Source organism: Lagopus leucura, unplaced genomic scaffold (genome assembly GCF_019238085.1).
Source record: "Lagopus leucura isolate 7727_CA_CO unplaced genomic scaffold, USGS_WTPT01 Super-Scaffold_100008, whole genome shotgun sequence".
Taxonomy (NCBI): Eukaryota; Metazoa; Chordata; class Aves; order Galliformes; family Phasianidae; genus Lagopus; species Lagopus leucura.
Window position 1 is genome coordinate 23160909 of NW_024962265.1, and position 26173 is coordinate 23187081.

General features: G+C 36.8%; 1 protein-coding gene across 1 annotated transcript in view; it reads left to right on the forward strand.

Moving 5' to 3' along the window:
• Positions 1-26173, forward strand: part of CTTNBP2 (cortactin binding protein 2) — a 74233-nt gene that overhangs the window by 6742 nt on the left and 41318 nt on the right. Inside the window, 2 exon segments of the mRNA XM_042872307.1 lie at positions 3628-3735; positions 22974-23198. Of these exon segments, the coding sequence (XP_042728241.1) occupies positions 3628-3735; positions 22974-23198 (333 nt within the window).

The following is a 26173-nucleotide window of genomic DNA, read 5'->3' on the forward strand; positions in this document are numbered from 1 at the left end:
ATATATATATATATATAGTGTTTTTTTGTTTTGTTTTGTTTTGTTTGTTTGTCTGTTTGTTTTTTGTGGTGCATATGTAGGAATTTAAATGAGTTTTTGCTAATTAGCTGTTTTGTCTACTGTCATTGTGCTTGCTGCCAGACAACACAAACCCCTTACAAAGCTGATCTGAAAAATAGCATGAAGTTTTTGAGGCAGTCTTATTCAGTTACTTTATAAATCAAATAAACCAGACATTTTAAAATCCAAAAGAAGGAGTGAAAAAATACCTCCTGTGTTCTGGTAGCGTATGCCGAATTTCACCCTGGGGCAACATATTCATATATCTATGTTGTAAAACCGATGTGGAGGATGGCTTGGTTACGTAGTTCTTAAATCGTTGGTGAAATTGTTACAGCTTGGCACTCTACCAGACCTATTGTAGCAAAACCCCAGATGACACATAAGCCATGTGCTACTAATGGAGTCTTATTTTCTGGAGATGTAAGAGCTACTGCTCCACTGGAAGATGTGAGGGAGATTATTTTTCTGGAACTAAACAACAATTTTCACTAAAAGTAAGGCCAGCAATTCTTCTGGATGAGAACTTCAAGCAAGCCTGCCATGCTTGGTCCCCAGGAGATGTCTTTGAGGAAGCATAGTTCTATTTCATCATATGCTATATGTAGGTTTAATACATGGAACACACCAAACAAAAGTAGCTAATGGGGCAGATTGACAGCAAAGGTCATGATTCTTCACACAATGTATAGCTGAGTTGCAGAATGTTATGGATTCTGAAATTACACGAAGATTCAAAAAGCAAAGGGACAGATTCACGTGATGTATGTTCATCAAAGACTACTACATGCAGAATTATGGTTTATAGCTCAGAAAGTACGTAAGATGAAAACTGCTGGTGGTTGGGAGAGTGTTTCTGGGAAGCATCATTATGTGCTTGTCCTGTTCTGGTAGTGAATTCAAGGCACCCATTATTGGCTGCTTTTGAAAACAGGCTAAGTGGGCTTTTAGTGTGATCTGCTAGAGCTGTTCATTTATGAAGTGGTTTTGCTCGTTCTTATTTCAAGTTTTCAAAATGAAAAATATGAAAACTGAGCTGTATATGTCATTGATATGTCTTTCCATTAGCATTTTGGTGTTTATTTTTATCTGACTTTAAATTGCTAGAGAGCACTCTGAATTACTTGCTGTTGATGTTTTTTCATATGCTCTAGTTTGAAGTATGTACTTCAGTAAAATTTACTTTAATTGCTTTGATCAGATGCTTAGTTAAAAAAAAAAAAAATCTCATGGTTACTTCACCTGTTGAATTGTGCCTCTGGTTTGTAATGAATAGAAGAGTATTTTCATTTATGTCTTGTAGGAGATTTAGAAATGAAAAGTTTCACCTGTGATGTACAGTCGGTCCTTTGACAAAGAGCTTTTACCTCCTGACAAGCTGGATTTACTGATTTAGAAGAGTAGGATGATGTTTCTTGACCTTGTGCACCATTTCACTTTGGCCATGCCAAGCAGAAGTGCTGGGCATCTCTTCTTGACAGATGAGGGAATGAGATTTTAGAAGGGGAAGCCACTGAATGGAGATGTCAGACTGTTACTGTTTGACGCTGCTTTCTGTGGTTGGGACAAAAGTACTTGATATCTCTGCATCAGCTTTCCGTTTGAGAAATGGAGGCAGTTTTTTCTCTCTAGAGGGAAATTATATGAATAAATCAGTTACTGCCCTTGAGCTTTTAGACATTATAAAGTAGTTCGTAGAAGAAGGGTGCATAAGTGGGTCCTGCTATCTGACTGAATTAAATTTAATGGTTAGAAGGATTGGGAATGAGATATGCTGCAGCCTGTGAGGCAAAATGCAGTCCACTTACACAAGATTTTGTAAGGAAGATCTAGTTACTAAAAGTAACTTTGCACATACACATCCATAGATGGTGAACGAAGTGTAGAATTGAGAGAAGTTTTAGCCCATGTTATGAAAAAGCCTTCAGAGACAGATTATGTTCAATGATTCATTGACATGTAGGATAAGAGGTATCTTTTGGTTTAGAGCAGTAGTTGACCCAGGTAGGAAAAATAAAAGGTAATTACTGTTCAGTTCAGAAATATTGGTTGGAGTGGATGGCCATGTCCCAGAAATAGTTGTGATGAATAGAAATCATTGGTCCTCTTTGTTGCCCCATGTTGTTCAAATAGACGAGGAAGCTTAGTCCACTAAATGAAATAATAACAATAAATGAGTATGTCCAGCTAATATTCTGGCGTGTGGCTCTCACTAGCCATTTGTGCACCTGTTTGAACTGCAAAGTAAAAAGTGGAACTCAGAGTAAATCTAATATAGTTATAGCTTTTGGGAAGTTATGATCCATGACCTTCTAACCTGAGGGAAGAACAACTCTTCTGCTCTCCTCTTGCCTTGAGACAGAAGAAATGGTACTTTAATTTTTATTGGATTTTCCTGAGAGAAAGTCAAGTGCCAGGGTAACTGAGCTCTTACGTTTGATTTCATCCTTCAGGGAAAACAGGTAGTATGTCCAGATAAGCGGTTCAGCTAATTTGGCAACTGGTTAACTCATATTGAAGACAGATATGTGTCTTTATCTCAGGGCTTTGCTAGAAGACACATCTACATCACAGCAAGAACTTTACTGTTCCCTTTCAGTGAATAATGTGCTACTGATCATGCTTCTCAACCGGGTCTGGCATGTGGAATGTTTTCTCTCCTTTAAAATGATGCCCTTCTAAATTTACTAAGCAGTCCTTTCTGTTGGCATTGTGCGGCTTGGTGAGCAGACTCATGTCCTACCTTTGTGGTTTGTAGGTAATAATAGCATCCCCTCTGTTCCTCTCCATAAAAGACTGCCACTCTCTCTTGCCTTCATTCCTGGTGTGCTGTTTCAGGTCTGCTGAAACAATTCTGTCACTGTGAGGTTGTACAGGAACTTATGGAGAGCAGCTGAGGGAACTGGGATTCCTGAGGCTGGAGAAGGCTCAGGGAAGACCTCATTGTTCTCTACATAGGAGGCTGTGTCGATATGGGGATCGGCATCTTCTCCTTTGTAACAGCAGTAGGATGAGAGGTAATAACCCCAAGTTGTGCCAGGGGAGGTTCAGGTTGAATATTAGGAAAAATTTCTTCTCAGAAAGAGTGGTGAGGCATTGGAGCATGTTGTCCCAGGAGGTGCTGGAGTCACCATCCCGGGAGATTCACAGAATGTGCAGGTGTGGCACTGAGGGACATGTTTTAGTGGGCATAGGGTGATGGCTGACGGTTGGACTAGATGATCTTGAAGGTCTTTTCCAACCTTTATGATGCTATGCACTGTCACTAAGTTATTTTTTTTTAAACATTTCACCCCTATCATTCAGGACACTTAGAATGATCAATTTCTTCCAACAGTAGAGGATTTGAAGCAGTATCACACCACTGGGCTTTTAATTTCATCTTAAATAGAAGGTCCCTGTGACTTACTCTGACTTTGTAGCTACACGAAACGCCACCTCAACTTTTGATGGTCATGGATGTTAGAGGAACCCGTAATTAGGATGCTGATGTATCTGTATTTTGGATCTGCATTAGCCACTGCAGTCCTTTATTTAGTGTATTCATCAGTGTTTTGTTTCTTCCAGAAAAGAGAGTTTGATGTGGATAACTTGAGCAAGCCGGAGTTGCGGATGCTTTTGAGTATAATGGAAGGAGAACTGGAAGCACGAGACCTTGTAATTGAAGCTTTGCGGGTGAGTTGCTGGGTTATTGTGACTGCTTGTTTGGTTTTATTTTTAACATTCTCTTTTGTCACTTCCTTTGTACTTGGCATAGAGTGTTATTAGTGGAAGAATAAATTCTGGTGTTTAAGTTATAGATTGACTAAATCTCAATAATAGCAAATATGTTCTTGTTTAATAATTGTCATTCAGTAACTCTATGTAATTTTGTTGTAAAATGCCCACAAAGTTTCAGAGAAAGAAGTACAAAAATGGCAAAATGACTTGCTTTTTACTTTCTGTTATACTGTAGAATCTATTATTTGCAAGATGGAGGAGTAACTTCAAAGGAGAATGTATTTGTTTTCTGTAAGATGGAAGAAGGAACAAAATAGAATGGTTATGTCCAACTAGGGAAATTTCCATTTTTCTTTTATTTTCTTTTTTTAAAAAAAGCAAATTATGTGATATTCTGACAGCACTCATGGGTATTTGATTTGATTTTAATCTTTTTTTTTTTTTTTTTTTTTTTTTTTTTTTTTTTTTTTTTTTTTTTTCCTGTGCTATGCACATGGGTTTGATTTCTATTTTGGCAGGTTTCAGTCTGAAAGTTGACTGGTGATGTACAAACAAAACTGTATTTTAATAAGATGATACATTTTTCTGGCTGTAACAAATCCAAATTTTATTCTGTTCTGGATCAACTTAAATAGAGCTGCTAAACAGGCTGCAGGTTTTTGGGGAAAACAATCTTACATGGTCTGAAAATATTTGCAGCTTCACAGTCGGATACAGACAAATTTTACCCTTTAAAGTTTCTTAAAGCAAAAACTCAATGTATCAAAATACATTAATGCAAAAGATTAGTAGTACATGTAATCATTCTCAGGCAATGTGCAAATATTTTTCATTGGTAATGTCACAGTAACAATTGTAAGTGCATTTTTATTCAGTTTTTAGTTTGTTTTGTGATGACTTGACATCATTATGCAAAGTGAGCTTTAAAGAATTTGTCAGTGATGCACCTGCATTAATAACTAAACATTTTATAAGTATAAAACCTCTTTACTGTAAAATACATTTTTCATTTTGTAGTGAAAATAAGATGGTGAAATCAATATGATTCTGGGGGATTACTGCACTTTGAAGTCATGTGTTTGGCTTTCAGGTATATAAGTACATTGAAATGTATTGCCTTTTCATGTAGCCATTTTACAATTTCACATCTCATTTGCCCAGACAAGGACCTTTTATTTTCTCTGACTACCAGCTAAGATTCTGTAAAAGGGGGAGCAATGTGCACAGCCTCACTTGGAATCTGTTTTTTGTTTGGGGTTTTTTTTTGACTCTCTTAATTTTGCATGAATGTGAATGAAACATTCAGAAAAATTTCTTAAATACAGGTTCATGGTCAAGCTACTGCACTGCATACCAAAGAGTGGATGTTTTAAGACTCAATTAAATTAAAAAATAAAATAAAAATACATACTGAATGAGAATAAACACTAAAAATCCTCCATGGTGTGGCAAAGGAAAGGAAGTCTACATTGGATTCCCATACACCTGCTGAAATGAGTAGTGTGTCAGTATGTGTACGGCATTTTTAGCTGACCAATACAGGTCAGCATAAAAACTGCTTCATTTCATCTATGCCATAGACATATTGAAAAGTGGTGGGATTTTTTTCTTGGTGATTTGGGGTTTTTTTGTCTCATTCTTGTGCACCTCGATCCATGTATTTTTCTAGTAAAATCCTCTAAATAAAATCCACATGGAACTCATTCTGCCAGGCAGTTTGCCTGGTTAACTATACCAGTACTGAGAAACTTGGAAATTGTACCTGCTGAGGAACTGTATCCTGATATCTTGGAATATGATACTTGGGGATCTTCTGGCTTCTTGCGAATCAGTTACCACAGGTCAGCAGTATTAGTGGCTGAAGCCTCTAAGCAACCTACAAAATAAGCTACCAGATAGCCAGATATAGATCTTTTTAAGAGGTAAATAACAAGATAATCCCTTTGGAGTCGTTTTGAATTTGATAGTGACTTCATATGCTCATCTGTCAAAATGTAACCTGCTTCATGTATCCTTACAGCCACGAGGAAATGGAAATGACCTCTTATGTTACTATTTCAAAAGCTGATTGAGATCTTTTTTTGAAAAGCTAGGGCACTGTGGGAGCAGGTTTGTTTTTCTGATTTGTGTTTGGTTTTCTAATCCCAGTGCAAGGCTGTTTCGAAGCCTAATTTTTTTGATGGGTCAGAACCTGATTTTCAAGCCACATACTAGGGAGCTGTCGTCTTAGTGATTTTATTGACAGTTTTTAATTGCTCTTATGTATACACTTATTAGGTCATTTTATATGTTCCTGATCTTTTTCGAAGACTGAAGAGCCAGATATTTTAATCTGATAGAAAGTAAGTGTTCATCCTTATGGCTGTCATCTCAGATTCTTCTCTGTGATCGCTGAAGTATAAATACGTCATTGTTAAAAGTACATACCCTTATATGTACTCATTTTGTAGGGTTTAACCGAGCATTTGTGCACTTTGTGCAGTAAATAGTACTTATGTACCTATTGAAAATATCTCTCCTGGAAAATTCCTGGCATTAAAATGAAGTAATCTTGACTGATGACAAAAGAACTGATAGCTCTGAATATAATTAAAAGATTGACTCATGTAGTGTTAGTAACATTCATCTGCCACGCTTCCCATTGTAGGACTTGTTTATTAGCTTTACTTTAAAAAGCTTACAGCCTAAAAAGACAAGGTTTTAAATTAAGGATAAAGAGCTTTTAACAGATATAGTGAATATTGAGTGCATTTTGCTCTCTGCGTGGATTACAAAATGTTTCTTTAATGTTGGTTATAAATAGTACATTGGATGCCAGTTTTCAGGTTCCAACTCTGCTATTAATCATTTAAGACCCACTAAGACTGATATCAGCATTCAACTTCATGAGAAATTTGCTAGTTTTAAGAAAAGCTCAATAAAAAATGTTTTAATCCCTTTTAAAAGGATTATTTGTTTTGTAGTGGTTAGATTATTTTGTAAATGAATAACAAGCTGTAAAGAAAATACAAATAATTTAATTTCCAAGGCTATTATGGTATAATCCAACATTACTTGAAAACTTTGCTCCCTTTTATATTAAAATGCGAAATAAAATAAATACCTCTCAAACTGAACGCTCTTTTGTAGGGGTTGGTGTTCATTATAAGTCATAGAATCATAGAATGGTTTGGGTTGGAAGAGACCCTTCAGATCACCTAGTTCCAACCTCCTGCTATAGGCAGGGACACCTCCTTGCAGACCAGGTTGCTGAAAGCCCCATCCAGCCCGGCCTTGAGCACCTTTGGGGAGGTGGCATCCACAACCTCACTGGGTAACTTGTTCCAGTGTCTCACTACTGTCACAGTGAAGAATTTCTTCCTATTATCTACTCTAAATCTACCTTCTTCCAATTTAAAAGCATTTCCCCTTGTCCTGTTGCTACATGCCTTCATGAAAAGTCCCTTCCCAGTTTTCTTTTAAGCCCCCTTCAGGTACTGGAATGCTGCTATAAGGTTTCTGTAGAGTCTTCTCTAGTCTGAAAAGCCCCAACTCTCTCAGTCTGTCCTCATAGGGAAGGTGCTCCAGCCCTCTGATCATCTTCATGGCCCTCCTCTGGACCCACTCCAACAGCTCTATGTCCTTGTTGCGTTGGGGGCCCCAGAACTGGACACGGTACTTCAAGTGGGGTCTCATGAAAGCAGAGTAGAGAGGCAGAATCACCTCCCTCTTCCTGCTGGTCACACTTCTCTTGATGCAAACTAGAATGTAGTTGGCCTTCTGGGCTGTAAGTGCTCACTGCTGGCTCGTGTTGAGCCTTTCATCAACTGATACCTGCAAATCCTTCTCCTCAGGGCTGCTCTCAAGCCATTCTCCACACAACCTGTGTCTGTGCTTGGGATTGCTCTGACCCAGGTGTGGGACCTTGCGCTTACTCATTTTTAGGCCAGTTTTGCATGTGTGTACTCAGATGTGTGTGCGTATATATATGCATATCTCTGTGAAAGAGTTACTTGGATGAATGTACCTTAGTATTAAGATCAAGAGTGTACTTTTGGAGACATGCTCCTCCCTGTCTCCGACTTTGATTTGCCTCGCAGACTACCCTCAGACTGTCATCTTCTTTTGGATGAAACTTAAATCAAAAAGTCTATGTTAGAAGCACCCATAATCTTCTTCCACACAATGAGACCAGAGATGGTCCAAACTAAAACCTTCCAAATGCATGGAGTGTAGGCACCCTTAGCACCAATTGTATTGCTGTATGTACTTGTTCCTGTTGTGCTGCACTGCCTGCTGATTTAGGCAGTCATTGGATACCTCTGCATGCCTGTGTCATCTTGTATAAGTGTAGTAGAAAGTACATACTGTTGGGTCTAGATCAAACAAAACACATTCATATATCCCTGTATTCATTTTTTAAAAACAGAAATACCCCAACACATTCTACAATTGTGATTGAATTTAAGACATATGAACCTTGCTTGTAAAACTGCCAGATGGGTCGTTGTAAAATGCTCTTCTGGAGTCTTTCTCCCCGGAGAGCAGAACACATTTTGTGCTCAAGCTAGTTTGATTTCAAGTCTTGAGCTGAGTATTGTGAAAGGCTGGAATTGATTAAGGAGTGAAACACGTAGCTCTACTTTAATCTCAATGAAAATATCAGATATTTTGATAGAATTATCGTGTGTAAATATTTCTGTACTACACTTGCTATAATTTAGGCATGCAATATCATGCCTAAATATCAAGCAATATTTTAAAAAATCTCACTGTATCACATTCTGTTTATCATGACAGAAGACCACCAACTTTTTTTTTAGAAGATAACCTAGATTGATAATGAAAATTTGATATTTTAATTATGCAGGATGTTTGCATGCTCATGCATGGCTCTGCATGCCATTGATGAATGAGCTATTCCTAGGGGGAAGGAAAAATAAAATAAATAGGAAAAACATAAACCTCAGCTAAATAATAAGCAGTTTTGGAAGGGGAGCTGTAGAAACTTGCAAGCTGTGCTTACATAACTTGACCTGTCTGCTTCCTGGTAAGTTCTATCTGGTAAAAGATCTTCCTTTACTTGGCCAACACAGAATTTGCCTATTGCATACAGAGGTTTTAATCAAGGTTTTTTTGTTTTGCCAGGTAGAGCTTTTGAATCCTTTTTATGTTGTTATGTTATGCATTTTCTGATGGTATGATACTTCTTTTTGCTTCTACACTGTAATTTAAATGTTAAAATAGAATTGTTAGTTGTGTTTAAAGTTTTTTATCCCAAACAGAAAGCCAACAAGAGCTTTACTCTAAGGTCTAATGCTTCTAGATTGAATTTCAGGGTTGGAGAGGAAGAAGTCTGACGGCTGTCAGGAAAAAGGGGAATTAAGCTATGTAGAGTTTGGTCATTCACAAGTAGACTGTAAAAATTACATTTACAGTGTGTGATCTGTCAAGGAAAGCTATGCTGCCTATAAATTATTGAGAACCTTACTTGCAGTAATTCTGCTGAGTTGTGAATTTAAAACTTCTGTAAGAATCTCATTGTTCTCCCATACCAAAGAATAGAGCTACAAGCACACAGAAGGCAGCTTTAGGGGTTTCTGGCAGCAGTAAGACAGACTGTTTTATAGCAGGTGTCTTTGAAAAGTGGTAATTAGCCAGAAGGAGGAGCAGAAGATGTTAAACTATATGTAACAAAGGTTACTGTTGTAGACAGTGTGATGGCAATCATAGGTCTTGGTGGCAGAAGTCAACTCTGAAAGAGAAGTTAGGTAATGTCTTGTTTGTTCTGTTGTTTTTGTATGTTTGAATTTCTTTGCAAAAAATTAGTTTTTAGCTAATGTTTAGGAGCTGATGATTTGCAGTTTGTGTCCTTACTCATCTGATCGTAACTTTTAATTAGCAACCATAATTAAAGTATTATTTTATTATCACAAGCAATTTCAAATTGATATTAAGGGAACTATGAAGTATGAATAAACTTCAGGTAGGTTAATAGATGAAATTATTTTCAGTGCTTCATATAGAGTGTTTTCTTTATTTGTGGCTCATTTAAAGTTTTAAAATAATGCAGCATGCTCTTTGTTCATGTATTTAAACAGCGTTGTTAGAGACAACCTAAAAGGGTATTTACATCTTTCTTTCTTTAATCATGGGTTCTGTCTTGTATCTTTTTCAGTTTGTCTTATGTCAGCTAAATTTATTTTTTATAAAGCTACTTGACATGTTTAGTTACATTGCTTTACTGCCAAACATTTTTTGAAAATTGTGCTTTTCTACTAAGTCATAAAATCATAGAACGGCTTATGTTAGAAGGGATCTTAAAGATCATCTACTTCATCTAGTTTGTGCTGTGGGTAGGGTTACCAACCAGCAGATCAAGGCCCCATCCAACCTGGCCTTGAATGCCTCCAAGTATGGGGCATCCATGGCTTTTCTGGGAAACATTCCTGTGTCTAACCGCACTATGAATGAAGAATTTCCCCATAACATTTAACCTAAATTTCCCCTCTTTTACATCTGTTCCCCCTTGTCCTGTCATTATCTTCCCATGTAAAAAAAAATTGGTCTCCCTCCCGTTTATAAGCTGCTCTCAGGTACTGCAAGGCCCCAGTGAGGACTCCATGACTGAAAATGGCTTTGCTATGGCTACTTTAAAGAAAGCAATCCATACTTCTGGAGATAGCAAATTCTAACACTAGTTCAGGTAATGTGTAAAATGTTGTCTTCTAAAATGTCTTTGTTTGTGTTTGTTTTTTGTTGTTGCTTAAAAAGGACATCCTTATATCTTATTCTTGACATTGCCAGAGGCTGTTAGAACAGTTTAGAGACATTATTTATAGTATTGGTGGATTGACTTTATGTATTAATAACTTATGTCATAGATAAGATGTAAAGGATTTTGATTGCCCATCAATTTGTTTTTCTTATATCTAGTGGTTTTCTATATTAATAGCTCTGGAAGTCAGTGTAGATGATCAATAGTGAAGGCCTTTCTTTTCACAATAAAGGTATCAAGCAGATTTTCCTTAACAGCCCTATTTTATTTCGAAGGGAACCAAGAATAGAATAGAAAACTTCCAATAGAAGTTGGAAATGTAGCAGCTGCAGTTCCTTAGCTGATTAGCTTTGAGAGATTCTATATTTTTGATGCCTAAAAAGGCCTCCTCTTGAAGCTGTTGACAAAGTAAGCTCTTATTAGAGTTGCATTACTTCTTCTATTAGTTATTTGTTATTTGCCAAAGGGAGGTAGGAAGTACTGAACAAAACAAAACATTTGGTAAAGTATATTTGAACACTCCTTTATATGTGTTGATTGCCAAGCTTAAACTTCACTGCTCATGGAAATGCCTTTATTCCAGACTTTCTTAATAGGAGACCAGTGGTATGAAACTACTGTGAAATTGCTGGAAACTTTCCTTTCAGCAGTGACTCTTAAACTGATTATATTCTCTTTTAGTTTTTGACATAAGATCTGAATATTTTTGTTGTTGTCAGAAATGTAACTACGGATGTAGTTGCATTTCCTTTCCTACTTGATTCCTCCTACTCCCATTTGATCTTCTTGTGTAATCCATCTTAAACTACTCTAGTAGATATGCACGCAGTATTTGTGAAAATAATGCTAAATACTCTAGCAGCGTGTTACTGCAACTATTTCTTGGTTTCTGTGATCTTTATAAATAATGCAGCTGTGACTTCATTGTTACAGTGACTTCCATGAAGTGTTTTATCTGGTTGCCATCATTACTCATGCTGCTGACAACCAGAAATGTAACTAGGGCATCCTATACATACTGTTATATTACCTGTAACTTTCTATTTTTAGTTAAGGAATGATAAATAGTGCAGTTCATTTTGTTGATGGTGGCACTGAGGTACAACCTATACAGAATGCTGCTTTCCCTTTTTTGTGCATCTCACGCATCCTATTTTATTGCTTCTTCTGATTTTTGAAGATTGAGGTCTGTTCTTGGTTCTTTTGAATTAAGTTTATAAAAGTATTTCTGATATTAGTAATAAGAGATTTGACTGGTGTCATTTTCAAATATTCAGAAATATTTACGTAACAGTGACTCATGTTTTGTTTCAGTCAATGTCCCCATGCCTTTCTCTTTCCTGCTGTGTTTAGGTGATGTTCTGAGCAGTGGGTCGTTCTCCCAGAAAGACATCTGTCCTAGCAGCTCCGGCAGAGTGCTGCAAGCACTTTGTGCGTGCTTTGTTACAACAGCCAGCATTCCATTTGTTCAGATAAATGGAAAATTTGAGAAAACAGAGCAACAGCGAGTATAGAGAGTTCTCTACGAAATAGCAGAATACAATTCTAGCTAGTTAATGTGGAAATGTAAACTGCTATATGGCAATTGTAAAATTGATAATTTTAAAGTAATGGTATCTGTGAAGAGAGTACGATCTTGAAATGTGCTGTGAAGTTCTTATAAGGGCCATGACATCCAGAATGCAGATGAGGATTCTGTTTACTTCAGTGTTCCATTCTAGAAAGTAAGTATATTTAGCTAGATATATTCATTCAGTCAGTCTCTTCTCCTCCAAGAACAGTAGCAAGAATATATTATCTCCAAGGAGTATTTTATATTACACTCAAAATTTTCCTTTCAAAATGAATACTGGAAATCATTTGAAAGCTCTGAATTCTCTGCTTGTGTCTCAAATAATTCCTTATTGTTGAGATAGTAAGCACACTATTTCCTGACTTCTTCATTAATTAGTCTGGTATTCATATAGCAGCTAAAATGTTATCCCATATTACTGTAGGAGATTTTGATAATTTGAAAATATGAAAGCCCACATTCTGTCAATGGAAAAAGAATTGCAGATTGATTTATTTATGTTTACAGTTTTTGTTAAATCTTCAGTACATTCTGCCTGTGGCTGAACTGCAAAAGCATTTAACCTATGTGTGGAAGTTAAAGTGTCCTTTTTGCTAGACATGGAGTTTCTTTAGTACTTCTGAAAAATGACTGTCAGATTTCCAGGCAGAGAATTATGAATTGAGTTGCATGAATTTGAACTGTAAAGTTGAATCTGTGAAGAGGTCTAGACAAAGCATTTGTTTAAAGTAACCAGAAAATTTAATTCTCTTCAAGATTCTACCAGGATGAAAATCTGTATTATTTTCAGAAATAACAAACATCTGGGTGGTTAAATAATCACAGTGTAGAACCGTGATACATCCTTACAAAATAGTGGCTATAACTTTCAAATGTTTAAGCATCAGACAACAAAGCCGTCGTAAAATTGGCCTAATGTCATCTTTATGTAGAACATCTGGATGATTATTCTCAATTAAAGCCATATGTTGTACATGATTTGAGCTTTTTCTTCTTCCTTGTGTAGGAGCTCTGTACAAGGCCTGAGTTTCACCTTTAACATTTATAAAAAGTTAAGAATCTTTTATGTTCACTATATATTTTTTTTTCTCTGTTAGTACTGGTCTGTTAGTAACTGATCTTAGCTTTGGAATATATGGCCTTTATATTTTTTAGATCTTTTTTTTTTTTTTTTTTTTTTTTTTCCCCATCCTAAAAATGAGAGTTTTTATGACTCTAAAGGGGAAAACTAGAGAAGAAGATTTGAAAGCGTATTTCAATCTATCCTGTCTTTACCTCTATTATATTTCCTGGAGGTTTTTGTCAGGTAATGTGGGAAAGGGGAAGTCTGTTGTGCTACTTAGCAATACTGGGATAATAATAAATTGGTGATATTAGGTGAAATTCTTTTCTTATGGAGTCAGGCTTGATCTTTGCTGTGTAATTCTTTAGCGCTGTCTGCTATACTGTAAGGCTAAGATTGTTTAACTGTTAATTAAATGTCTGTCCTCCTGTACACAGAGAGACTTCAGAAAGAACTGATATTGTTTAAAAAAATTGTAACTTTATTAAGTCCACTTCTGAGTGCAGAAGAAAGGAAGGAGTTGTACAGCTTTTTGTGAGCTACTTTAGTATATGACTGTTTGCCATGAAACTGAGAAATTTTGCTTTGCTGTTCTCATCAGCTTCTAGGTAAGATCTGACTTTGTGTGCCTTAAAGTGATGTTTTTGTGTATCTTCTTGAATGGAGATTACTAAGGATGGCCTCATAAAACAACGTATATTCATGAATTTTCAGAGTTAAGAAAAAAAAAAAACACCTAAAAACAAGCTTAGATTTCAAACTATGTGATTCTGACAGAAAGAGACTCTTTGCAAGTTATACATTTTCAGGAAGTCCTGTGAACTGTTGTGAATGAGAGAATAGTGCAACTTCTGGCTGTTACTGATGTTGCAGTGGCTTATGCTCTGGTTAACTTTTCTTGAAAAACGACTATATCTCCACTTTGATACATTCTCATTCATGGTGGAGAGTTTCTCTGATACATTTGCGTGGCTGTGATTAGACAGGCTTTGGCTGTCATGCAACACTGCTATAAGGTAGTTTTCAATGCTTCTTAAGGTTATGTATGCCTTATATTAAAAATGACTGACAAGGTCTGTTTTCTTTAACACTTCTTGTCTTATATTCTTTTGTATTCTGATCAGTGATCTGTGGAGAGCTTTTTTTTTGTTTTTTTATAGTATGAAGAAGTTCTATCGGTCCATTAGACCATAAACAACCTATATGTTGATTTTATTTAACCTTAATTTTGACATTTCTCAATTCCTTTTAATGTTTTCACCCTTTTTGAAGTAGCAGCCTGTTAGATCATCATCAAGAGAGTTTCCATTTTTTCAGCCTCATTAACATCCTAAAAGTTTACACGCAAATTCTTCTCTTATAGTATTTGATTTACTACTGAAAACAGATTGAATACATCCTTCAAATGCTTTTAACATAAAATTCAATTTGTTAAAATGTAACTTACTTTTAGACTTTGCATAAATATGAGTATCACAGTGATGAAGAAAGGAAGCTAAGGTTTCTTACTGTCATAGTTAAGTTCTATGGAGTAGCTGAGCACCATGTAAGTAGTCGTTGACAAAAATCAGACAGCAGGATACTCATTCTTCAGTAGGCAGTGACATCTGCATTTACATTTTAAGTTTGCTCTGCAAAATATTTTATGTATCTCATAATTCATATTTCAGAGTAGCTCCTCTGATACTTTGAAAACATTCACTTATGCCTGCATAAAAAAGCCTCCATGCCTTCATTCTTAATTAACCATAGCATAACATACTTTCTAATGAGTATATATTCATTGATAATTCTATTTTGCTTAAACAAGTAGTTCCAACAAATCTTTTCAAGACAACAGTACCACCGAATAAGACTTATAAATATGTTGTTTCAACCACTTTCCTCCTTTCAGAAGTCTGTTATCTTTTCAATTTTGTTTAGAAACCAGAGTTTACCTCTCTTTAATGTAACATGTAAAATAAGCTTTTACTGCCTCCTGTGCTAGTTAGCATTAGAAGACTTCTTGCCACTTCCTATTACATATGTCAGAAGAAGATATTAGTATGAACCTATCAACATCTGCTGAAACAATTTTAGTGTATGTGGAAAAGGAAATTAATCAGAGGAACAAATGCTCTTGAAAGGAAGGAAATTTTGTATAAGGGTTCTGGAGCAGCCTTAATTCAGTTCCATTGTTCCACAGCAGTGTAGGACATGCAGTCCCATTTTTGATGTTTATCACCAGTTGCTGCATGGAAGAGTTGGACTTGCTGAGCTTTTATCTTGGCAGATAAATGAAGAGGAGACCCTGAAATGTGTTGGGTACAAATTGCAGTGTTAGCCTTAATAGTGCTATTGCTTACATATTCTGCTATGATTATGAAAACTTGTTTCAGGAAATGTGTGCAATTAATATCAATTTAGATTATTACTGGAAAAAAAGTTAACAATGTAGTTTATACTGTGTGATTAATTTTTGATTTTTTTCTCATTGGGCTTATTTGTTGCTTATATTTTACTTGATCTTATTTGGGATTGTTTTTTTTCTTTTGTTCTGCCTTTTGCTTTAGTTCCACAGTAAGGCAGATATTGTTTGAAGGTCTTGCTTGCTCCCTTGTATTCATGTTTAAACAACAGGGAATTGGAATAAGCTAAGTTGGAAGCTGCTTTGAGAGATCACTTTATTCACTCTTCAAGCAGGATTAATGAGGATCAGGCTGCTCAGTGACTTGTCCAATCTAACCCTGGAAATCTCTCATTGATAGCATTGATGGGCTATATATTCTCCCTCAGCAACTCGTTCCAGTGCTTATCTGATCTCACTGAGAATAATTTGTGTTCCACCAGAACTCCCCTCTGTACGCCACAGGAGGATTGCTACTTGTCTTTTCAGCATGCAGACCTCTAACATGAATTTCCACGGCTGTCTCTGTTTTATACCAGAGAGTCCTATTTCTGCTTGGCCTTCCATCATAGAGAAGCCATCCTGAACCTTTGATCATTTTCCTTTCTGAAGTTTCTCAGGTCTGCTTTGTTTTTATGAATGTAAATTTGTGCTCTGTCCTTTATGTAGCATACAACTATAGGCTAGCCTTGTCCACAGAGAACTTCAGGCTCCTGTTCTGTAAGTGGTAGCTGCAGTCTTATTTTAGTCTCCCTCCTTGCTTCAAATCTTGTGTAAGGATTTAAAATTTGTGTATAAATATGTTGTTCTCACTGGGCTGGATTTGAAAGCTGTTGTAATTCTGTCTTTTACCCTACTGCAATAGAGAATTTAATTAATTAACCATATAAAGTTGTTGGTTTTTATCTGTTTTTAGATATGTTTACCTCCATTTCATTAGCAGTTCTCCAGTTTTCTATTGGAGGATTTGTCTTAAGTAATAATTTTACAAAACGGCGGCATATGCTGCAAAACTGTAATTTCCTACAGGCATCTTAATGTACAGTTAGATATTTTTAATCTCAGTTCTGTAATTAAAAAACTAGTTGATGTGCAGGAGAAAAAGGCTGACAGCTTATAAATTCATATAGCACCTCTCAAGATACAGCAGTTGTGATTACCTGCTATAGTGGATGCATATTTTTCTGGTTTTGAAAATCTTCTGTTTGAAAATACATTCAGTTAATTGTTTGCAAGTAGACATTTCAAATATTATTTTCTCTATATATTGCTGTGCAATTGAAGTTAATGACAGACACTGCTAATGCTGTTCTAGCACAGACACCAAATTATGCAGAGACTACTTTAAAGGATTAATGACCCATGTGACATCAGGCTGCACATTCCCCAGATAACGAGTGCCATCAAAAGCAGATATCCTGGTATTGCTATGAGCTGTTATGACATTAAACTCAATGCTGAAAGATGTAAGAGAATTTTCTGGTTTTACTATTTCTGTTTCTCCTGTTTATTGGTGAAGTGCAAAGGGACAGAGCTATCATAAGCTAAAGGAATACAGTGCAAAAATATTATGATTATACAAATCCATCGTTATTTCCGTCAGGGATTGTTTTGTTTTTAGCTTGAAGTATTCTGATTCTCTCCTTTCTAATCTCTTCTCCCTAATTTGCTACTGCAGTTCAACATGCCTTGGCACAACTGTTTGTCAGCTGCCCTGTGAAGGAAATTGTGGGGTGGATCCTGCTGAAAAATTGTTTAAGAAAAGAAAGTAGTTTGTGTCTCTCCCTCAGTTTCTTATCAGTGCTGTCCTACAGGGAGCTTTCCCAGGACCAGTGAGTGGGTGCTGTGTGACAACAGAAAGTGGACAAAGCAGGATGTCAGTACTCTGCTGTTGCTGTGGAAGCAGGGCCTCATGGAGTCAAAAAACACCGACGTTTTTACGATGTATTTCATTCACATACCTGAAGTTCTGGTCTTAGGTGTGCCCAAAGGTTCTGCCACATTGGCTAATCATCTGGCTCCAGCATTCACAAATTAGCTGTTTTTACATCAGAGATCTCTTAGAGTAAGATGGAATAGGTATGCCTCAGACAATGTTATACAGAAAACACTTTATTTCCTCAGAAAATTGATGATTTTTACTCTAAAGAATGCCAGCAAGGATAATAGGTGAACGCGGCACTTCCTTCTGCACAAAAACATTTGTACCCATTTGAAACTGTGTTTTAGATATTGTACAGGTGATTGTGTTCCAGCCTGCTGCTCTCTTTCCACTTTAAGGTTCTCCTTTATGCAGACAAGTATGGAAGTGGAATGTGTTTCAACAAGGCCAAATGCCGGGTCCTGCACTTCGGCCACAACAACCCCAGGCGACGCTACAGGCTTGGGGCGGTGTGGCTGGAGGACTGTGTAGAGGAAATGGACCTGGGGGTATTGATTGATGCTCGGCTGAACATGAGCCGACAGTGTGCCCAGGTGGCCAAGAAGGCCAATGGCATCCTGGCTTGCATCAGAAACAGTGTTGCAAGCAGGAGCAGAGAGGTGATTGTTCCCCTATATTCAGCACTCGTGAGGCTGCACCTCGAGTACTGTGTCCAGTTTTGGGCCCCTCACTGCAAGAAAGACATTGAGGCCCTGGAACGTGTTCAAAGGAGGGCAACAAAGCTGGTGAGGGGTCTGGAACACAGGCCATATGAGGAGAGGCTGAAGGAGCTGGGAATGTTCAGCCTGGAGAAGAGGAGGCTCAGGGGAGGATCTTGTTGCTCTCTATAACTTCCTGAAGGGAGGTTGTAGTGAGCTGGGGGTCGGCCTCTTCTCTCGTGTCATCAGTGATAGGACCAGAGGGAATGGCTTCAAGCTACGGCAGGGGAGATTCAGGCTGGAAATTAGGAGGTATTACTTTTCAGAAAGGGTGGTCAGGCACTGGAATGGACTGCCCAGGGAGGTGGTGGAGTCACCGACCCTGGGGGTGTTCAAGGAAAGACTGGATGTTGTGTTGAGGGACATGGTTTAGTGGGAGCTGTTGGGAATAGGTGAACGGTTGGACTGGATGATCTTTTAGGTCTTTTCCAACCTTGGTGATTCTATGATTCTATGAAGTGGTATTCTTTGCCTAAGTCACACCGGTCTCATGCTTCTCAAAGCTTAAAAGTGGCCCTAAAGAAAAGGACCATGGATGTTATGTCTGGGATGGAGCGTGCTCTGTTCTGTTCCTGTTTCTTTCTTAGGGTTTTTTGTTGTTGTTCTTCTGTTTTGTTTTGTTTTGTTTTTCAATGTGCTCAAGCAAGTATTAATGTATATTTGCCACTGCAGGAGCCTGGAAACATTTCTGGGAGCTAACAGCAGATGTATGTTAAAATGTTAGCAGTTCTCTGTCTGTGCTCAACGCTGTGATTTCTGGAAGACTGTAATTACAGGTGAATGCCCAGTGATTTGGCAAAGTTTCATGAAGTTCTGAAGTTTATTTCAAAATATCCTGGATGCCTTTTCTTTTGAAATGTTTTGTTATTAACTTAAAGTAAACTTTCAGCAACTTGCAAATCATGTAAATCATAATGTTGAGATTATTATAGGTATTGATGTATAGGAAAAGCTGTGATGCTTTTCCTCTTAATAGAAGTGCATTATTTATGTTTGTTCATCTGAACTTATGTCCATCATTTTGATGAAGCGGCAATTTATTATATTAAACATTTAGTATTAATATGCATGCACTTAAATTTGACAAGTATAGATCTTAGAACCGTCAAATGGTTTTGTTGTAAGGAACCTGTAAAGATCATGTAGCCCAACAGCCGTGCCGTGAGCAGGGACATCGCTCACTGGGTCAGTTTGCCCATAGGCTGAACCAACCCGGCCTCAAACACTTTCGGGAATGGATCATCTGAGCAGCCCGTGCCGGTGTCCCACTATCCTCAAAGTGAAGAATTTCTTCTTAAAGCCAAATCTAAGTCTACCCAAATTCAGTTCAAAGCTCAATATGACTTCCTGATATTCTTCACTATTTGCATTGTCGGTAGGATATATGAGAAGCCACTAAGAAAGTGGCTACTGTGATTCAGGAGAAATTGAAACAGTGTGATTTACAGGATTTTGTGTTGACGTCTTCCTGTTTAAAAATAAATCAACAACAAAACACCACATCTCATCTGAGTTGTATGAAAAGGTACGCTTTTTTTTTGCTGCTGTTAGAGGTTTTTCACTTAAAAAGCCAGTTAGCAGGAAAGGAGGAAAGTAGATGATCTGAGTAAAATTTTCGGTTTAAGTGAAAGCTAAGAGACATTTTAATTTTCCTGTCAGACTGTTGAATTTCATAACCTTTTCTCTTAGGATGTATGAGCAATTGAATTTGTTTTGAAAGCAGAAAATGTATTAAGAATATTTTTAGAACTGCCCTTGGTGCAGAATATTCATTTACTGTTTTGCAGCTTCTGCTGTGGCAGTGGTAGTGTGCCATGTCTTGTGAAAGCCTCTGATGCTTTGGTATACTTCTAGTGTCTTGGCAGCCTCATTCGATGTTTTGACATTCTTTACTTGGTGTTTTCCTTTATGGTGTGCTTCTTTTCTTTCTTTCTTTTTTTTTTTAATGCTCTTTTATTCGAGGCATCTATTTTTAACCTACTTCCTATTTTTACTTTTCTGTGGCATGACAAGTTCCAGAAATGCCCTATAAGCATTGGGTTTCAGTTTAACAGAGTACTGAGTCTCGTGTACAGTGAAAAGCTCTACCAGTGCCAGATAGCTGCTGACACATGGTCAGTTTGGAGGAAACAATGGATTATGTGCAGCTCTGTCCAACCCTGCTGATGTGTTTGAGACAGAGGAAAAAACACAAATAGTGATGTTAACATCATCTTGGGTATGAAAAAGATAGCCATTGGTTATGGTACTTTTTTCATTAGATAGGTCTTGCTTTAGGACCAGCACTGCAGCATCCCAGATAGAACAGTAAAAACTGAGACACAGGCAAATGTTAATGGGTGTTGCATTGAAGTCTCATTAGATAAATGGGAGACTTCAGTCAAAATGGTGTCGTTCTCACCTTTCTGTTCTGTTCATTTGTATTTCTCTGAGCTATGCATAGTAATGTAACGGAGACTGCTTCAGGTCTGAAGTTCATCTGGCCAAGTATCCTATACTGGATGCCTCACAATTCTTTCATTAGATAAGTAAACTGTCATCGTTTATTTTCCTTCCTTGTTTATGACTTTAACCCCTCCAGTCTTTTTTAAGCAATACATCCGTAGCATGGATGATCATTTCTAATGTGGAAACTGTTCCGAACTTTTGGTTGTCTTCCTTGTCCTTCTTTCTTACCTAATTCTGATACAACTCTTCTTATGTTGAGAATGGTAATTGCATGCACTATCCAAGATGCAAACAAAGCATTAATTATACAGTGGCAACACAAGAGTTACTCTCTTGTTCTTTAATTTTCTCTTTACTGATCTCTGGACTTCAGAACGAAGCTCTGATGGCTTTATTTTTTAACCTACAGCTGAGCTCCTACCTTGATATTACTTCCTTTACTTTGATGGCTCACTCTCTTTATATAAACTGAGAGGCTTTTATGCTGCTGATGTTTTATGTATGGATTGTGCCTTCGTCTCTATTTAAATTCTTAACCTTTTGCATTTGTCATCCTGTTTGTCTGCTTAGTGCTTTAGTCCATTAAGGGTTAGGGCTGGCTTTGGTTTTGTTTCCTCTCCTGCTTAAAGGTTGAATACCTAAGCTATGCAATTCCTGTAATTCCTTGTATAAAGCTAGGAGCTGCAAGCATAGTCTCTCCCCAGTAAATATTGCATTTTATGTTAAAATATAAGATAAAAATTGAGGCTTTGAAATATTAGACTAATTAGAAGTTATTTGCAGAGCAAATATGAACATATTTTCTGGTTCTATTTGTTCTATCAAGTTGGAAAGTAGACAAAGTTTTTCAATCATCAGAGTAATCAGGAACGCTTGGATCAGCTGCAGTTAAATTATCTTTTACTTTTAAATTATCTTTTTATTTCTTCCAAAATTTCAATGTTGTACACTATGTAAATGCGAAAGTTAGGAATTCATTAAGGTATGTCATTTGTAGCTTGTCCCTGGAGTGTTTTTCTCACGTAGTTCTTACGTTCTTTGATTTCTCATGCCCTGAATAGGTGTCACCTTTTATGGCCTTCTTTTCATATGTTGAAGTTATAGCATCAGGCTATTGGAAGAGCTTCCTAACCCATTTTGATGGCCTCCTCTGCCCCTTCCTCCTCCTTTACCCCTCAAAATTTGCTTATTCTTCCTCAGGTTTTGCTTATTCCTCACTGAACTTGTTGAGTTTGAAATAAATCTCACATTAAAAAAACAAACAAACAAAAAAACCCTGTTATTTTTGAGATTCCTCTTTCTAATGGTGTTTTTTGTTCTGATTTTTGAAATATGCTTTAAAGAACTGCTCTGATGATTCATTTGATTTTAAGTTAACAAGCCTTCACTTCCAAAGTTTGTACTCTAAGCTTTGGCTCGCTTCCTTCTGCTTTCTGTTACACGTGCAAGCATGAGAACATCACAGCAAAATCTTTAGATTTAGAATAATTCTGTTGTTCGGATTTCTTCTTTTGTTTTCTTTTATTTCATAAATTAGATGAGACTTAGGCCTGGTGTTTTGGAACAATATTTTCTATTAAAAAAATTATAAGTCAGTACTGATCTGTGGCCTTCTTATGTGGTGTGTATTAAATGTATCAAAATACCTTATCTGAAATTGATCTTGTTGGGCTAAAAAAACAAAAATCTATCAAGCAAAATTACATCCAGTCTTTATTGTGTGATATTTTGATTTTCTAAAAGTAGCATGGTACCGTATTTGGAAATATAATTGTGCTGTTTAATAATAGTTTGTAGAAACACCTGATATTGAGCTTTTCTTGAGCAGAGATTTGGGAAGGGTCCTGGTGACATTTTTGCACTCTGCTTCTCTGAGATTGTTTCTTATGCAAATCTCTGTATGTATGAGGATACCATCAATTCCTCTTTAATTTTAAAAATACTTATTTTGTTATTGCAAAACATGCTTCAGGTGTTTAGTGCTTGCCTTTAACATTTTAATACACTGAAGTAGGAAACTGTTTTGGAATCTTTGTTCTTCCCTTAACCTCTCAACATGTCAAGCTTCTGATACTTCTGAAATTGTTCCAAACTGAAATTTCTGTACTAAATTGAGAAGCAGAAGGTTTTACTTAGGCAATTGTATTGACTGTAATGAAATGTTTGCAGCACATCAGCCCAAGTCTATTAGAAATTGGACATACCTAAAGAAAATATTTTAAAAACATTAATTTCCTGGTTGTTAAGGTCTGTTCTATGTGTAGTTGTATTCCAAAGAATGCATTTAGTTTTATTCCCTTATCTTGTGTTTTTTTTCTTTTATTAGGCACGGCGCAAGGAAGTTTTTATCCAGGAACGATACGGAAGGTTTAATCTGAGTGACCCATTCCTGGCTCTTCAGAGAGATTTTGAGGCAGGGGCTGGTGAGAAAGAAAGGAAGCCAATCTGCATGAACCCGCTGTCCATTTTAGAAGCTGTTATGGCTCACTGCAGGAAAATGCAAGAGAGAATGTCAGCTCAGTTGGCTGCTTCTGAAAACAGACAAAAGAAGGTAGCCTATTACCAACCTTTTTTTCCTTTTCTCCTCCTGATTTGTTCTTTCATGTCACTTTTTAATTTGCGCCTCTGCCTGACTTCATTATCATCATGAGTCTTGAAAATTTATTGCTTTATTGTCATATATAGTGAGGTGCTAGTTTTCTGCTGATATTTTATGTGTACACCTCATGTGTTCCATAAATCTAGCTCTAATCACAGAATAAATCAGATAGAACCAGTGAAATCATAGAAAAGAGCAACCCTGTATATGCACACTGGAGAGACCCTGACTTATCCTGGGCAGCCCACTCTAGCTCTCACTTTCTGAGTGGGAAGTTGGAGCAGATGACCTCCAGAGGTCCAATGTCAACCAGTCAGTGATTCTGTGACAGCTCCTGCACAGTTTGGTTAGTTTCTTGTTTCAGCGCATAGCCAGAAGTCCCTCCGTGTGCATATGTTTTTCAACCATCTTTTTAGAAAGAGGCTCTTGGAGTATGGAAGTACGAATGCATGTAAGATGACCTTATATATTAAAAATGTATCTCAAAGTCAGGATATTGCTATGTAAATTTTATTAGCAATGCCTAAATCTACAGGGACAAAAAAAGGAAGCTTTTGTCCCTTGTTTCCTAGAAGAAAACACAATTTTTTTTTTTCCCTTAAACCATTATTTTAAATAGCTCAATCTTTATTTTGTAGTTTCTCTTACCTTGAAAAATACCTACACTTCTATTATGTATAATTCTAAAGTTTAGAATTTTTAAGCTACACTTGAAAGCTATTCTTGAAAAAAAAAAAAAAAAAAAAAAAAAAAATGTATTGCTTTTAAACTGTTAGGATGCCAACTTTTTTATTCCTATAACAAATAGGAAATTTGAGTGAGAACAGGACTTGAGCTGGCTGGTATTAAACAAGCATGCGTGTGACTTATGTCTTCCTCTTTAAAATCCAAATAGAGATACTGCTTGAATGGGGCATCCTCTTCAGCTTTTTGGTTTGTAGCAACAGTTGTCATTTCTTTCAGTCATCTCCATTAACCCCTATGTAACCTATTCATTCAGTGTTTTATATTCCCTTGGTTCCTCATTTTCCTGTCCGCCATCTCTTAAAACCCTCTTTGGTAGAGGATAATAAAGGTATTTGGAGGGATTTCTAGAATTGTTCAACAAAATATGGTGACCCTGTGTAAGGAAAAAATAAAATAAAATTAAGCCCAGACAAACGTGACCTAAATATGCAGCCAGCTGTACTTTCTCTAAGAGTGGTTCTTCCTTCTCTAAGATATGTGATGCTTCTGTCTTTCTGTTTCAAATTGCCTCGCACTCACTCATACTAAGTGATGAGGTGTTTGTACAGCTGTGCTTATTTTCTATGGATATTACTGGAATCAAGCAGGCTCACAGTGAGCTCTCTTTTGTGGAGACTTACTGCCCATGCGTATAGTGGCCCTAAAACATTCTTTGAATAAAATAATTATTTGATACTAAAAAGTCAGAACAATGTGCAAGGATGCACAAAGGAAAATGAAGAGGTGAACAAATGACTATGAGACACAGGCTTCCCTTACACCAAATATTTAACCCTAGATGTCATCTGCTTTGTGTAAAGTCTTGAGCCCCTTCCATCTTTTCCTATGCCTTTCCTGGAGCTACTGACAAAATTCATTTTGGGGTTTCCTAGAAACTCAAAACCAGACGATCAGAGTTGACAGGTTCTTGATCTGTCAAGTGTTGGCAGATAAGTTAGTACTGGGATGCATGCTCAAAGATGGACTTCTTGATTGGAAGAGGACTGTTGATGTGATTCAGTCTAACTTTGTGCTTAAAGCAGCTTATCCAGCAGTACACTTGGTCATCTGTGAACTTGTCTACCTGAGTCCTGAAAACTCTCAAGAAGGGCAGGATTACAGGCCTTCTGCACTACCATCATTTTGAAGAATGTCTTAAGGGGAAATCTTTCATGTTACCTTTTAATGAGGTTCAGCCTGCCGCTACCAAGAAGAATTTGGTTTTGCCATTGTTTTAATAACCCTTCAAGAAGTAGTATGCTGCTACTAGTTCCCTTAATCTGTCTTTTACTAGACTAAGCAAGATCCCTTGGCCTTTTCTGACAAAGCATGTCTCTCATGTTTAAAAGACCTTTGCTGTTAAGTTTTTTCACTGGTTCCTGTCAATTTTCTCAGTAGACCTTCCATACTCCTTTTCAGAAACTTCTTGAGCACATTTCCAAGTGTTTGTATTACTGATAAAACTTTATGTATGCAAACAGTACACTTCACAAAAAAAATGTTTCAGTTCATAAACTCATAATGAATCACAGCTAGTTCCAAATCTGTCATCTAAAGGAAAAAAGTACTGGGTAAATATTACCAGGTTTTGTTTGTTTGTTTTGGCTTGTAGCTTTTTATTATTATTACTCAGGATGATACAGCCAAAAGAATGGGGTGGAGGGAGATAAAGTAGAATGAGAAACTATTTCCTCTAATGCTGCTACTGCTGATTTGAAATCAAACACACAGGATCCATGTATTTATGTCAGGAATTCTTTATTTATATTCAGTGCTTTTAGAAAACCAGTCTCTCTCTTATGAAAATAAGACAGTGATGTCCATTGTAATTTATGGTTTATACATGGAATAATAGAAAATATTTATTCCAATTTTTCACCATAATCTCATTGCAATTTCAAACTTATAAAAATATATACATTTGCCATGTTTTTGTTACTAGCTTTAGCAAAAAAAGAAATGACCAGATATTTCGCTGTCACTTAGTGGCTGTGGTTGTCCATGAGGACTAGTCTTGCAAAATTTGAAAAAGACGCTGAAATGTCATGTGAAAAACTGAAAGGAATCACTCCTAAGTAAGTTTCATTGTGATACCTTCTTAATTTAGTTTACATTGTGTTGATTAACCTGGGATGAAGCTGTAAATCTACAGTGGAGCTCTTGGAGCTCTTCTCCCACGAAACATGATGTTTACAATGTAG